We start from the raw sequence: 14,249 nt of genomic DNA on the forward strand, positions 1-14,249 counted from the left end.
TCAAAAACCACAATTCTTTTTTTTTTAATTTTTGTAACTAACTGTTTACTCTGAATTTGAATCAAAATTCTCTTCCAATTCAACCATTCCAACTTACCTATTCTCTTTGGTGTGTGGTGCAATTTAAATTCTCCTCGTGTACAAAAAGATTGTATTTTTCAGTTCGGAAAGTCTTTTATTTATAATGGATTAAACGTAGAATTTTGGAATAAATTCCTTTTATTAGAAATATATTACCTATACTAACACTCTACGTTATTAAAGAGAACAAATAATTTTGATACTTGGATTCTTCAGTCTTCGTACTCGTTGTACTTTTTGTCCGAACCCCACGCCTTGCGGACGGGATACTTCTGGCCGTTCAGGGCGATCTTGCGCAGGGCTGCGGCGGGTAGGTCCACGTGGCACTTGTCGGCCAGTCTGATCAGGTAGATGAGCACGTCGCTCAGTTCCTCCGACAGGTGGATCTTCTGTTCTTCCGTCCAGTCTGCAAAAGAGAATCGCGTCACTATGCCGCAACTCGCTTTCTCCGACAAAGTTATCGATCGACCGATCGAAATTAGCTAACGTTAACTTTGTCGCCGAATAACGATTTGCCTCTGACCCTAAAAATTGTGATCTCAAACACAATAAATTTAAAGAAGTATCAAACACAAATCCGTGTTAATAACAACCACTTGGCTTTTTTCCACCTTTATTTAGTTGATACGGTACACGTAAAGGTGGAAAAAAGCCAAGTGGTTGTTATTAACACGGATTTGTGTTTGATACTTCGAAGAATAATACAACACGGTTTCACAAAAATCAACAATAAATTTATTTATTTACACATAATTGCAAAAATTCAAACTATATTTTCTTTAATGACTTAATTGCATTATAATATAAAAAATTATTCATGAAGGGAAAAGAATTTCATTAAATATTTAATGCGATATAAACAAAGGTTATTATCACAATAATCAAAATTAAAGAAGGGTTACAATGGGAGCAGATGAATATATGTCTGTTCAACACAAACTCAGAAGGCAAAAGCAAACCCCTCTTTGTCCTCTATCCTCAGACGAAGTCATTCCTACTCCTTTGTTAACTCCTACATTCCAAGAAATCCCGACAAGCCCAAATATGGAGTTAACGAGCGGTCCTTTCGAAAAATGATTTGTTGACCCTACTTGCAACACAGTTTGATCTACTTACACATAATGAGAATATTCAAATTAAGTAATTAATATCCAAAATGGTACAAATGTTCAATGGTAAGACACATTCAATAGGGTACAAGTCAATCTTGAATGGCAATAAAACTACCTTATTCACAGCAGTCGAATCACCATTATTGATGTCTAGTCGAGAGATTAATTAACATTCCTGCTAACAAGAAATCAAGCTCTTGAAAGTTGCAAGAAAGTATAAGGAGAAATACAATAAAATCTCTTATCTGTCAGTTTTGTTAATCGATATGTCACCGGAGTGCACCGAGAGTCCAAAAAGTAATCATCTGTCGACGTGGCACCGATTATTGCCGTAAGATACGAACAAAAATTCCGGGATCTCGTCTCGATACACAAAACCCATTACCTAGGTCTTTGTATCTTCTCAAGAGGTATTGTAACCTCGGTTGTGGCGTCAATTTGCATTTTGGAGCCATTCAAAACAGTTTGTCGAATGACATTGCGTTCCCGGCCCACGAGAGTATAAAATAGCAAAACGTCTACCATCTAAGACAAAAGGGTCAAGGGCATTAATAATTCTAAGGTTGTGTGCAAAAAGATATATGCAGCACTGCTCCATTAATTGGATCATGCACTTATCTGCATAGCTTTTAATGATTATAGGGTTTTTCTAATACTTAATTCTAGAAGCCAGAATCTTTTCGTGTGAAAAATGACGAAGGAGACCGTTGAATTTCCTATCACAAAATCTCCAAATCGCTAATAAATCATAAAAGTTTATCGTACATTTTAATTATGCAAACTGACAATAATATATTTTAACAAAACAAGTATTTTCTTACCTGGCAATCCTTCTTTAACTTCTCCTTTCCACTGACTTAAAAAAAAGGAAAACAAACATATAAACACTTAAATAATTTCTTTTCCAATAAATACAAACACATCAATTTTTTGTAAAATAATGTCTAAAGGTTGTTTACCAAAAAGAAAAATAAATTGCAAATACAGAGCACTGCAAACATAAAGACTTTTGCGATTCACTTACAAATACAAATTCAGAAATGGAAATGCATCCATACATAAAATTTGTAGTCCTTGGAACCTGCCCCTAAAAACCATTCAGTCTATATAGAGACACAGAATTCTCTATCTTTTATATAGCATGGCAGATTGCACTTCTATTGCCAGGGACGCGAGTCCAACCTAAAGAATCCCCGGCCCCCAATATTTACGAGAACTTTTGGCCAATTGCCAAATTGAGAAAATGTCGTCGGCCTGTTTTGACCGATCATTCTACTTGGGAAATGCCAGCTCGGTCATGGTTTTGTCCCTCATAAAAACTAATTTTTATAATGATCTCCATCGCTCCATCTCGCAGTCGCCTGTAAGACGAAGACAGTGCGAGATGGAGCGATGTCGGTCAACTGCACTAATGACAACAAGGAAAGGCCGTATTTGCAATACATATACACAATACATTGCTTCCATTGTGATACATAGAAGAAGCACTACACTCACTAAAAAATACAAGTAAATGAGCATTTCTTTGCACTTTGTAAATTCAAAATGACAATGTTTTAAATGAAGACAATATAGTTATTATTAAAAACACTAAACCTATATGTCAGCAAATTTTTATAACAATTACAAACATTTTCACCCATGTTGACTGGGCATCATCAAACAAATTAATCACCAAATGCTGAAAACAAACAGAGAATTGCCAAACACATGTGAAGAGGAGAAGTGACATCAGACGAGAGAAATGGGGAGGGGAGGATATATGATATGATATGATATGATTAAAAGTGTTAGAAGGTCAAACCTTACGGCATAGCTTTTCAAAAAAGGAAAGATGAAGAGTTTTAGAGGCAGTGAGAAGAGGGAAGAAAAGTAAAGAATGATAGAAGTGTGAAATGGGAACCATGGCGCTGTCGAGTTCCATTTATTGAGTTACTTTAAATACAACACATGGTGTGTAGCCCACAGAAAACAGTATGGTCAAAATATATACAGAGAATATGTCCACACATGGTACTGCCTCTAGGGAGACAGGGAGCATGAGTAATTGGCAGGTATGCACACGGGCAACCAACTCGATGCCCAAGAAGCTGCTGAAAATAGCAAATACAGAGTTCAACATCACCTAAACACCAGGGTGAAATCAGCACTTCTGGAACCTGTTACCAGTGTGCTTTGTGAAAATACAGACTTATCACAAACACTTTCGAACTTTTGAACAGTTCTTCTTTGGGTGAAATCCAATGAAACGCTTCAAAATGGAACATGAATATTCAAAAAACAAATCGAACACCCGTTTTACAAAATCCGTTGTGACAGGCAGGCACATTTGCATGTGGATGGTGATAATTAAGGGTAGGCATCTATGAGGGTCTGCTAGGTTACCAATAGATTAATCTCCTCCTTCCGGTTGATGCAGGTGATGCTGTGGCTAGCTCTGTGAAGGCTATGGCTTCCAGCCATTTAAGATGCTGGATCTCATCTTGTCAAACTCCACATTGTTGTCTGGATCCAATGCATACATGGCAAAGGCAATAGTGAGTCACCCATGCTGAAGGTCTGCTCGATGTTCTCTTACTTGGGTACTTAAAGAACATTTGGTGGAAGCAATATATATCAGGTCTTTGTCTCATCTGTTGTCTTTAAGTGGGATGGAGTAGACACCGGGAAGTCTGTTACAATCTGGACAGTCTTTTCCAGTCTGGACATCAGATTCAGACATTGACGCGGAGTTTGACAAGGCCGAGATCCTCATCGGCACACCTCACCAGGAGCATCTTAAATGGCTGGAAGCCATAGCCATTCACAGAGTCACAGGACCACCTGTGTCAATTGGAAGGAAGAGATTAATCTATTGGTAGTCTGGCAGGCCCTCATAGATGCCAACCCTTAATTATCACCATCCACATGTGAACACCCATGCCCACTGCAATGGATTTCATAAAACAGGCGTTCAATTTGTTTTTTGAATATTCACGTTCCATTTTGAAGCATTCTATCTGATTTCACCCAAAGAAGAACTGTTCAAAAGTTCGAAAGCATTTGTGATAAGTCTGTATTTTCACGAAGCACACTGGTAACAAGTTTCGGAAGTGCTGAAAATAGTAAGATTTATAGTTCAAAGAAAGACTTCCATGCTGTGGGGAAGGAGTCAACATTGCAAAAGTTAATAGCAGTTTTTTTGCAGGTGGCTTTATATATTTCCATCTGCTCAAGATGTTTGAAAAAGGGTTGCCTGGAAGAGTTATACAGTATAATAGGCGTGCTTCGTGGAATTCCACGGCAATGTCGGGGTCGGAGGCATAGATAGCCAATGTCACATTGACTAATCCTTTTGCAATGGATAAGTCCTTTTCCAATATAATAAGTCCTGCTAATTGATAAATGTACTAGTATACAAAGATAAATTTAAGTTATGATAAAGGACACAAAGGCATAATAATTGACTTCTCAAGTTCTTTGAGGCGGATGCTTAAAGGGCATGTTGTAGCACGTGCATTCTAAGTAGCGGCTGGATCTACGATCGATGACGGGGATAGTGTAGATGCCTGGTCGAAGGTGTATGTCCAGACTGTCTTTAGCATTGCGGAAGAGGGAAGTTATCTTCTATAGTTATTATTCGTAATTTAAAATTTATGCTTATCTTTGACATGTTGAGAGTTTAACATTCAATCTCCAAAAAATGAAGTGAAAAATTGTCAGTATAATTACTATTGAATATGGCATTGACAGTAAACATGAACTACCAGTAGTTTTATGGGCTCAGAATTACATCAATTCTGTGACAGATTTTTTGGATATCGTACAGCACTTGCTTCTTTGAAACAGCATAAAGGACAAAAAGTCAATGTCATTAATTGAAATTATAAATATTTCTATAGGAAACTTTTGCATATTTATTTTGAATGCTCTATAAGTTGTGTTAGCATACTTGTGAGGTGTCACCGATGCAAAATTCATTTGTTGCGGTTTTCTGTATGTGAGAAAATAAAATAATTTGATCAGTTTAAACTGGATACTGGAGTAACTAGTGGCACATCACAAGTATGTTAGCACGGCTTATAGAGGATACAACATGAATTGAAATTATCTTTAAACAAATAGAACAAAACCAAACATTTTATACACACTTCACAATTTTTCTGTCAGTGGTGATGTGCCATGTGTTATGATATGCAGCCTTAATATGCCAAAGAGTATCAAGCCTGGATAATTGTTTGAATGAGTTATAAGATGCACACGTTGTAACTCCATAGCTGTCTGTGAATTTATGCTATACAAATGTTTCTGTATGTGGTACCATCTTTTTAATATGCTTTAAATGAATACCAAATTACACAAGAAAACATTCACATTACTGCTATTTACTTATTTATTACAGGAATTGGGCTGTCCTGAGACTTAGCCTCTAGGAGTGGAAGGAAGAGGTAGAGATGGGGAGGGGGGTGGAAAACGAAAAGGAGGGAAAAGAGATATAGTATAGATTGGTGAAAAGGAGGAGGTAATGGGATTACATGAATGTCTGCATTGCATATAATACACCAAAATAAACATAGAATATGTACATAAACAGATGCCATTCAGGCTGGATGGTAAACAGGTAGCGAGGTCGCGTACTTACAATGGACAGTTACTGTCTTAATAGATAGGGCGTCAGGGCCCTTTATGTAGGAATGGTGTACAAAATGAAACAATAGATACAATTAATACTTTGAGTCCTGTGTGGCAGGAGCCTCAGAATGGGCCTACAGACTGTCACCTTGAGGGGTAGTAGTTCGTGTTAATGAAGGGTGGGCAGTTCTCCACGAATTTACAAAGTTGAGAGAAGGCTTCCTTGGTTTTGCAGAAGAATTCAATGCCCGGAGGCCAGTTCTGGCCCCGACGAAGACTATAGGCGACTAAGTTTCCTCTGGCTGCCGCACGGTTTGGGCAGTCCAGCAGGATATGGAGGGCATCCCATATTACTGCTATTGCGAAAAATACTACACAAATCAAGGAAGTCACGTGTGATAACGTTTTGAGTTAAATACACGACTTAAAAGGATAGTTTTGACTTGCGGATGATTGCCAAAGTCGGCTTTTACACCGTTATCATATTTCAATAAAATGTCATTACATACAGATAAGCATGAAAAATTGCGAATAAAGCGTGAAAAACAGTGAAGCCAATATGCAAATATCAAAGATTTGCACATAGATGATAAGTCCACTCTTAATTTAAATTAACAAATCATTAAATTAATACAATTTAGTCCAAGCAGTAGAAAATTTCTACGTATTTACAGGGTCTTCCAGAAAGAATTCTACCATTTTAAGTTATTGTAATTATGTTAATTTTACCTGAAAACGTTGTAATATACATTAAAACATTGGAAAACCACCCAAGTTTCACACATGTCCATTATAATTTCTCAATGTGTGTACCTTGTGTCATACAGCGTGCATCCAACTGATACTCAAATTCAACCTATGCTTGTTAAGGCATATCCGTTATCACTCCTCCCACAATGCCTACAGATTGCTTATGTTGCACGATGACAAGCAATTCCAACTTCACAAACTATAGAATGCCAAATGCCTTTTCTGTTGCAGAGCTACCATTTTTATTTATGGCTAGTAGAAGACGACATATTTGAACGTAGACGGGAGACAAAACTCGGACAGTTCTATCAAATGGTATACATTGCACACTTCTCCAGTGATAATTAACGTAATTACAGTAATTTAAAATGGTAACATTTGTTTTTGGAAGATGCTGTATTTAGTAATTTTTACAATTTGACATTTTTTAAATAGCATATAATAAATACTTTCGTACATTCAACTTATAAATACTTACAACAGTTCGGCAAGTTCTCCCATCTCGCCGACCAATGCCAAAAGTAAATTGCGAGGTTGGTGGTACTGATCCCAATTTCTCGCCCGGGAAAATTCGGCCTGTATCTGTCGACTGAAAGAAACATTTATCCATTTTTACTACATCCTTTTCTGGAATAGTCGTACAAATTTATCAAGAACTAGCAAAATTAGCTCCTACGACAAATGTTTGGCATCCGACTGCATTCTCTGGTACCGCAACGACATACAGAAAGTAGACCGTTAATGCCACGAGATAATTGTTTTAAAGTAACGGTCGACGGCCGACTTTTAACCATCTCTTTTGTCTCGATAAATGAAACGAAGTAAGCGTAACTCTCATTTCATTTATCTAACCCAGTGGTTCCCAACCTTTTCTAGGATGCGGAACACTTTTGTGAGCAGTTTTCTTTAGCGGAACACTTACTTAAGTTAATATGAAATACATAAGCTTGTCATCAGTTATTTTATTAGAATTGAGCAGTTATAATTCAAAATCTCTACTCATATTATTAATGCCAATTCTAAGACAGGAAAAAATATACCTAAATAACTTTAATGGGAAACTTGTGCCTGATGTTTTTTACATATTTCATTCAGTTTTTATCATTGCCTTTGTCTTATTCGAAACAGTAGTACACTCCATAAGTACGAGCCGTACATATATACTTAAGTTTATGAAAATTTTATGATTTTAATTTTTTGATATTCGGCGGCTTGAATACAATTGTACTGTACACTTTCCGATTTGTGACTAAATCTGCGGAACACTTGGGAGATGCTTACAGAACACCAGTGTTCCGCAGAACACCGGTTGGGAACCACTGATCTAACCAAAGCAAATAATTAATCGAGCAAAATTATTACAATTAATGACGATCAATGATTAATCATGCTAAATGAAGCACGAACTATGTTGATAGATGCAAAACTTTTTGTAGAATTTTGGGTAGTAGTCATATTAACCAAATATCATTTAAAAAATTGAGATCCTACATTAAAATGGATATCTTATCTTAAAGTTACCGAACAATCAAAGAAACTTGCTGTTAAAGCAGTGGATAGGGTTTCTACAGGATACACTATTGAAAGAATAGCATATCAAATATATAGTTCGAAAAATGGAAAAATTCATGAAGTTGCAGATTTTGATGAAAATACAAGACAAACAACAATTATTAATTAATCAGAATAGTTAAAATGGATGCTTTGAAGAAATGTTACAGCGTAGGAATGAAAATGCAATTATTAGACACAACACTTCTTAGAAATAATCAATACAATTTTTAAATGTAATCAGCCAATGATGCTTAGGAAAATGAAAAAGCACTGTCTAAAGTCAAAAGAAAAATGGTTAATACATGATAAAAATCAGACTCCAACAACCTTGACAATAATAAAGTGCTTGATAATAATAAAGAAAAAAGGCTTGCGTTGGCTGGGGCGACAAAATCCGAAAGAATAAAAGTAGAAAAATATCGTCAACCCAAGATTTATTAGAAAAAATTCCAACAACACATCAAGAGGCAAAAAACAGTGTCAAAGATGGATTAATGACACAAAAGAAGAGACCGGACATGATATTTTTCTTGGGAATTAAGATTATACAAAAGAAAACAGGTTATAAATTTTCTATAGAAGAATACATGAACAAAATACACAATAAATTTCAATTTAAGAATGGTAATCCAACGAAGAAACACGGCATTTCTAGCCAAGATTTAGACGAACACGATAATTCGTCATCGACAAACGGAGAAAAATTCCGAGAGACGACGGGCTCTTCGACGTACCCGTCGCTCGAAAACGGGCCCGATGTTACATTTTCCGTTAGCCGACCGTCTCGCCGTAATAAGCTTCCACAATTTATTCATCTAAGAGCAATTAAGAGAGTACACAGATATTTAAATGGAACTCAAAATTATAAATTAATCTGTGATAAACAACAAAGAAAACTGGAATTGAGCAGAGATGCAAGTTGGTGCTAAAGATTCCGAACATTTCTCCGATTAAAATCGAAAGATCTCCAATAACGTGGACGTGTCAAAAAAATAGTCGACTGCCGATTGTCTTGCCTCCCCAACGTGCGAAGCAGAAATTAAAGCCATTTACGAAGAAATACGGAAAATAAAACAAATCAGAAATTGGATTTTAGACATCGTGGATATGTACCGATCTTAAAGTCAGACAGTCTATCGGCCATCGACTCGATAAAAGAATAAACATTACACGATAAAACAAAACGTATCGATAGAAAATATTATTTTGCGAAAGACAAAATAGAAAAGGAAACCACGAAGATATTGCGTACCAGATCTAAAGATCTAGATGCAAATTTGCTTTTAAAAAGATTACCCGTGGAACAAATAAAAGTACAATCTCAAAAGACGGGACTTATTAATGTTAACTGTTTGCAGAAACCATACAATATCTTTCATAAGGAAGACTTCCAAAATTTATTATAATTAGTTTTTGGTTTCCATGGAAATACGCTAGTGCCTTTGAGTTTTCCGCGTGATGATTTTATCATCCGAAATTTGAACTTTTTTGGGTTTGTATAGGTCTCTGTGTTATATAATTTAACTTAAATACTTTCTTGTAATCGATCTATTTTATAAATTACCTAATAATACCGACACATACAAGCCGAGAAAGTCACACGATTCGGCGATATAATGTCACCAAACGGTACATTTAGTCATTTGCAAATTCCAAAAACATCCCTATTTAGTATTTATGAGGATCTTCCTCAAAAATATTAAATAGATGATTAAGTACAAGTATTTGTTGACACTTACGACGATGACAGCATTTTGAAGTTTGACAAAGTGGCAAATTTGTAGGGCAATTGTAATTCATATATTAAAATACATAACATTTTTATAAATGGAGAAAAGATTCTACACACAAATAGTGTGTAGATTTGCAATTATGTATATAATGGCATAAACTGTGCATCAGTAATTACCAGTAGGTATACATATAAACAAATTGCCCCTATTTCCTGTTAGTTACACAATATCCTGCACAATTAGAATTCACAGTTATATATTGTTCATTAAAATGACTTAATTAATTAGTTATTAACCTTAAATTATCAGTGTGAAGTTAATAATTAATTTAAAATAACTCAACTTACAGATCTTCTAAAGTCGGTGTGTTACTGAAAGAAAAACTTTTGCCGGAACCATTATTAGTTGTGTTAGACGTAGCTTCACTTTCGCCATTTAATTTGGCAGCCATTTTAACGAATTACTAAAATATTAAGAGAAAACAAAAATTTAGGTGATTTGATCGACGTAACAAAATAAATGTCGTTCGAAACCACGTGTTTGTTTACAACATAATAAAATTTCGCGGGAAAACCAATACAAGTGGTCGCTAGCGCCACCTGATTTTTTTGATATGATACTTTCAATTTATTTTTAATATTAAAATTATTTTTTATGTTTATACAGTAAACAAAAATTAAATTTGTGTATTTATTATAATTTTTAACTTAATAAAATTACTTTATTACTAAAGAAAATTTTATAATTTATTATTTTAACTTAATCCGAAAACGTTCATTCTAAAGTTTCTTGAAAAATCGGTCGTTCAAGAACCGGCGTTGTTACAGATAAAAATTCGAAATTTGAAAGTTTTTCAGAGATTAATTTCTATTTTAAATTTCCCCTTGATAACATTTAATTTTGATAACGATTAAATAAATAAAAATTATGATTAAACCCTTACACAATATTAGTAAAATGTCAAAAAGATGTGTTTTTTTTCTTTTCATTTAGACAAACGTGCAAAAACTTCAGATTCTATCACTTTTTTTGTGTTTTAACAAATTAAAATTACAATTAATTTAAAATAATATAAATGAAATTAACTAGAAAAGTATAAACTATAAAATGCCGGCACTTTACTAAAAATTGGATTGTTTTGAAAGATTTTCGAATGCCCGCCATGGCCGAGTGGGTTTTTTTTTTAACTCTTTCCGCCCTGTGGGCACTAAGAGGGCCTCTTTTAGTAGGCCCATTATGGGTTCGGCCAGGCCCACGATGGGGCGACCGGGTGGTGAGGGACGGGGCCCGACATATGGCCGAGTGGGTAAGCCGTTGTTGGTCGTGAGTTCGCGCCTGGCCAAAGAGCTTACCTAAGAGGAATTTTCTGAGTTTTTTTCACGCTTATAACGCCTAAATAGGGGCCATTTTCCCTTAGAATGTTTTGTAATATACGTAAATGAAAAATTAGTAGCGAGGTTGAGGCCGAATTTTTAAACGCGAAAACGTGTACGTCGGACGTTCAGCGCCGCCTTCCTGTAAGCCTAGAAGTTTGACAATGGCATTTGGAATGTCGAGCACGATTCCACTGGCTTTCCAAACGCCATTGTCAAACTTCTAGGCTTACAGGAAGGCGGCGCTGAACGTCCGACGTACACGTTTTCGCGTTTAAAACGTCGGTCTCAACCTCGCTACTAATTCTTTCTATATTACTTGTAATTTAATCAAGCAAACAACAATAAAAAATAGAGTCAAAGTAATCGCTTCAGTACTTTGTGATTGTACTTTTATTTTTATTCGGCATTTTAATTATTTAAAGTAACTTAAAATTAATTAATATGTCTAAATATATAAAATTATATTAGAAAAACAGAAAAAATTTCATAAGTTATTGAAATATGTTTACACATCTACCGATGAAGTATAGAAATTTGTGGACTTTCCCACGAGATATATTATCTACTTTTACTTTTTACATAATGAAAGTAATTAATACTTTTATTACGTAAAATGTCGGGTGACCAGGAAGATACCCGACATATCCGGAAGAGACACCCCCCGAATAATTCCAGGGGTTTCGTTCCCCCCGGAGCGATAGGCCGATGCCTTAACCGTCTCGGCCATCCGGCCTTCAGTAAACATAATTATTTAAGAATTAAAATGAAAGTAATTGTAATAAAAAATGAGGTATGTGTACAGTATAATTTCCTGTACGTTCAACTTTAATTCTCGTGTTGAAATACTCTAGCATTGTATGCATGTAGATTATTAATAAAAAACAGGAAACAATCGCCCCGTATTGCCAGTCATTTTATTATTTTAAAACCAGGGATCCATAGCGGCTCTCGGGGCCCTCCCTATTGATACAGAAATTAAAAAGAAAAAATTATTTGTTGGAACTTGAAATATGACACGTCGAAAAACCCATTTTTTGGGGATTTTTCGGGGATGGCTTGTCCTTCACTAATGGCCAAACCCATAATGGGGTTAAAAAAGCCATCTTCGTGCCCACAAAGTGGAAAGAGTAAAAAGTAATGCCTCGTGCTTATTAATACTGCTCACTTTAAAGTTTTGCTTCCGAAACTAATACAAATTTTCATTGAAATGTCATATTTAAGTGTCACCCGTCACTGACCGAATGGATCAAACACCCGAATGCTGGTAGTTAGTTGCGAACGAGCTGGCCACGTGGAGTTTTCTGGTTGTTCTTCGTGTCGCATATAATGCATAAATAGAGACCAGCTTTTCACAGGAAATCCGCCCGGAAGGAACCCTCTTGGCAAGTGTTGCATTGGTTTATTCATCAATGCAATCCATATTTAAAGTGCCACATTCTTTAAGATGGCCGTTCATTCTTTTATTTTCAGGAACCTAACTTTAATTCGAGGCCTAAGAGAAATGGGATAACCGGTTTTACGACGAATTTATAAAAATAAATCAGGGGAAACACCGAGTGTCCATTTTGGACTATATTATAATAACGATACATTGTTTTAATCATAATTAACACTTGGACGTAGGAACCGGCAATTTGGCTTTATTAACGTAATGTTTTGCTTTATTTTTGTCATTTCGTAATTCAAATCGGGTAGTTAAGCAGGAATATTTTTTCGAGGCCCCTTTGACGACGGAACCTATTGCCGTGTGTGCCATATGCAAATTAAACAACGTCTATTTTGAATATTTGCAACAGAACTCGAGGAGTGAGTACGTCACATCAATTGTGAGTAAAGTATTTCGGTCACAAAAATTAATTGAATTTAACCTATTTTTATTAATTCTATTGTTATTTATTTTTAACATATTGAATGACGATCGACGACGTAAATTACAGTAGAACACCGATTATCCGAGATCCTCGATTAACCGGTTTTCTTCCGTATTTCGTTTTCAAGCACAAAAACTCTATTAAAACTTATTAAACTTTTAAATTTTCCACTGTTATATAAATTAAAACAGAGGAAAAGTATGGAGATCGGTCAAAAATGACCCTTAAGTCTGGCATTTTTGGACTCCGGCCTTGAAACAAAACCGAAAAATGCAAAAACTAGTTGGGGGTTTTTGCATTGGAGGAAATGTTTGTAAAAATTTTCAAGAAAATCTGACCCCTGGTTCGGGAGAGAGTATGTACCAAATCACCCGAAGATCAATCGAAGATAATAGCAATTATTAGGCATGAAAACAAATAAAAAAATGCCGAGAAAGTCTAGCAACAAAGTTGCCAGCTTCTTTTGATAATTAGAATGAAAATTAAGGAATTTAATATAATGTATTTCCTCGATTAAATGCCGGGGATTTATTTTTAAAACCTATTTTCCAGATTTATTACCTCTCAACAGGAGATTATGGGTTATTTATGGGTTACAACCACATTTTAAATAATTACTGTTTTCATAGTTAATCCGATGACCCGCCAGTGACCAACTGGATAAATCTCCGAATACTGATCGACACTTTGAAGAGGTGGAATTTTAGTTAAATCCTTTACTTATCACTCTAAACTACAGTAACCCGTACAGAGTAGTACTGTGTGTTCTCGTGTTTTTCAATATGGGATTTACTGGAGTAAATACGGTATAGACCTACTTACTGTACACAAGATACACAGATACCTGTATATAAATATATACTAGCATCTGTAAATATTACCTGGCTCGCAAGTTGTGTTTGTTTAGAAACAGCGGAACTCTTTTTATCATTAAAATAAATTCATTGACTCAGCTGTACCCAAGTGATTTATTATAAGACAACCTACTCGTGTATCAACCTTCAACTTTTATTTATTTTTTAAAAATTTTTATGGAATAAAATATAACGTTTATTGCAGTAAATTTTATGAAAATCGCCTTAAGGCTTTACACCTTCACAATGGTATAACACTGCACTGTATCCGAATCGCTAAGGTTGGCACGATTTCTTGTATCTATTC

General features: G+C 35.4%; 1 protein-coding gene across 1 annotated transcript; it reads right to left on the reverse strand.

Annotated features, from left to right (window-relative positions):
- Window positions 1-201: 201 nt before the first annotated feature.
- On the reverse strand, window positions 202-10,411 carry LOC136969047 (dCTP pyrophosphatase 1-like). Its single transcript, XM_067263126.1, has 4 exons — window positions 10,189-10,411; window positions 7,033-7,143; window positions 2,015-2,049; window positions 202-487 (listed from the first exon to the last, which is right to left on the reverse strand). Exons 1-4 carry the CDS (start codon window positions 10,290-10,292, stop codon window positions 294-296), a joined length of 444 nt encoding a protein of 147 aa, XP_067119227.1. The 5' UTR covers window positions 10,293-10,411; the 3' UTR covers window positions 202-293.
- Window positions 10,412-14,249: the final 3,838 nt, after the last annotated feature.

The sequence above is a fragment of the Centruroides vittatus genome, unplaced genomic scaffold (genome assembly GCF_030686945.1).
Source record: "Centruroides vittatus isolate TY-2023 unplaced genomic scaffold, ASM3068694v2 contig_1695, whole genome shotgun sequence".
Classification (NCBI taxonomy): Eukaryota; Metazoa; Arthropoda; class Arachnida; order Scorpiones; family Buthidae; genus Centruroides; species Centruroides vittatus.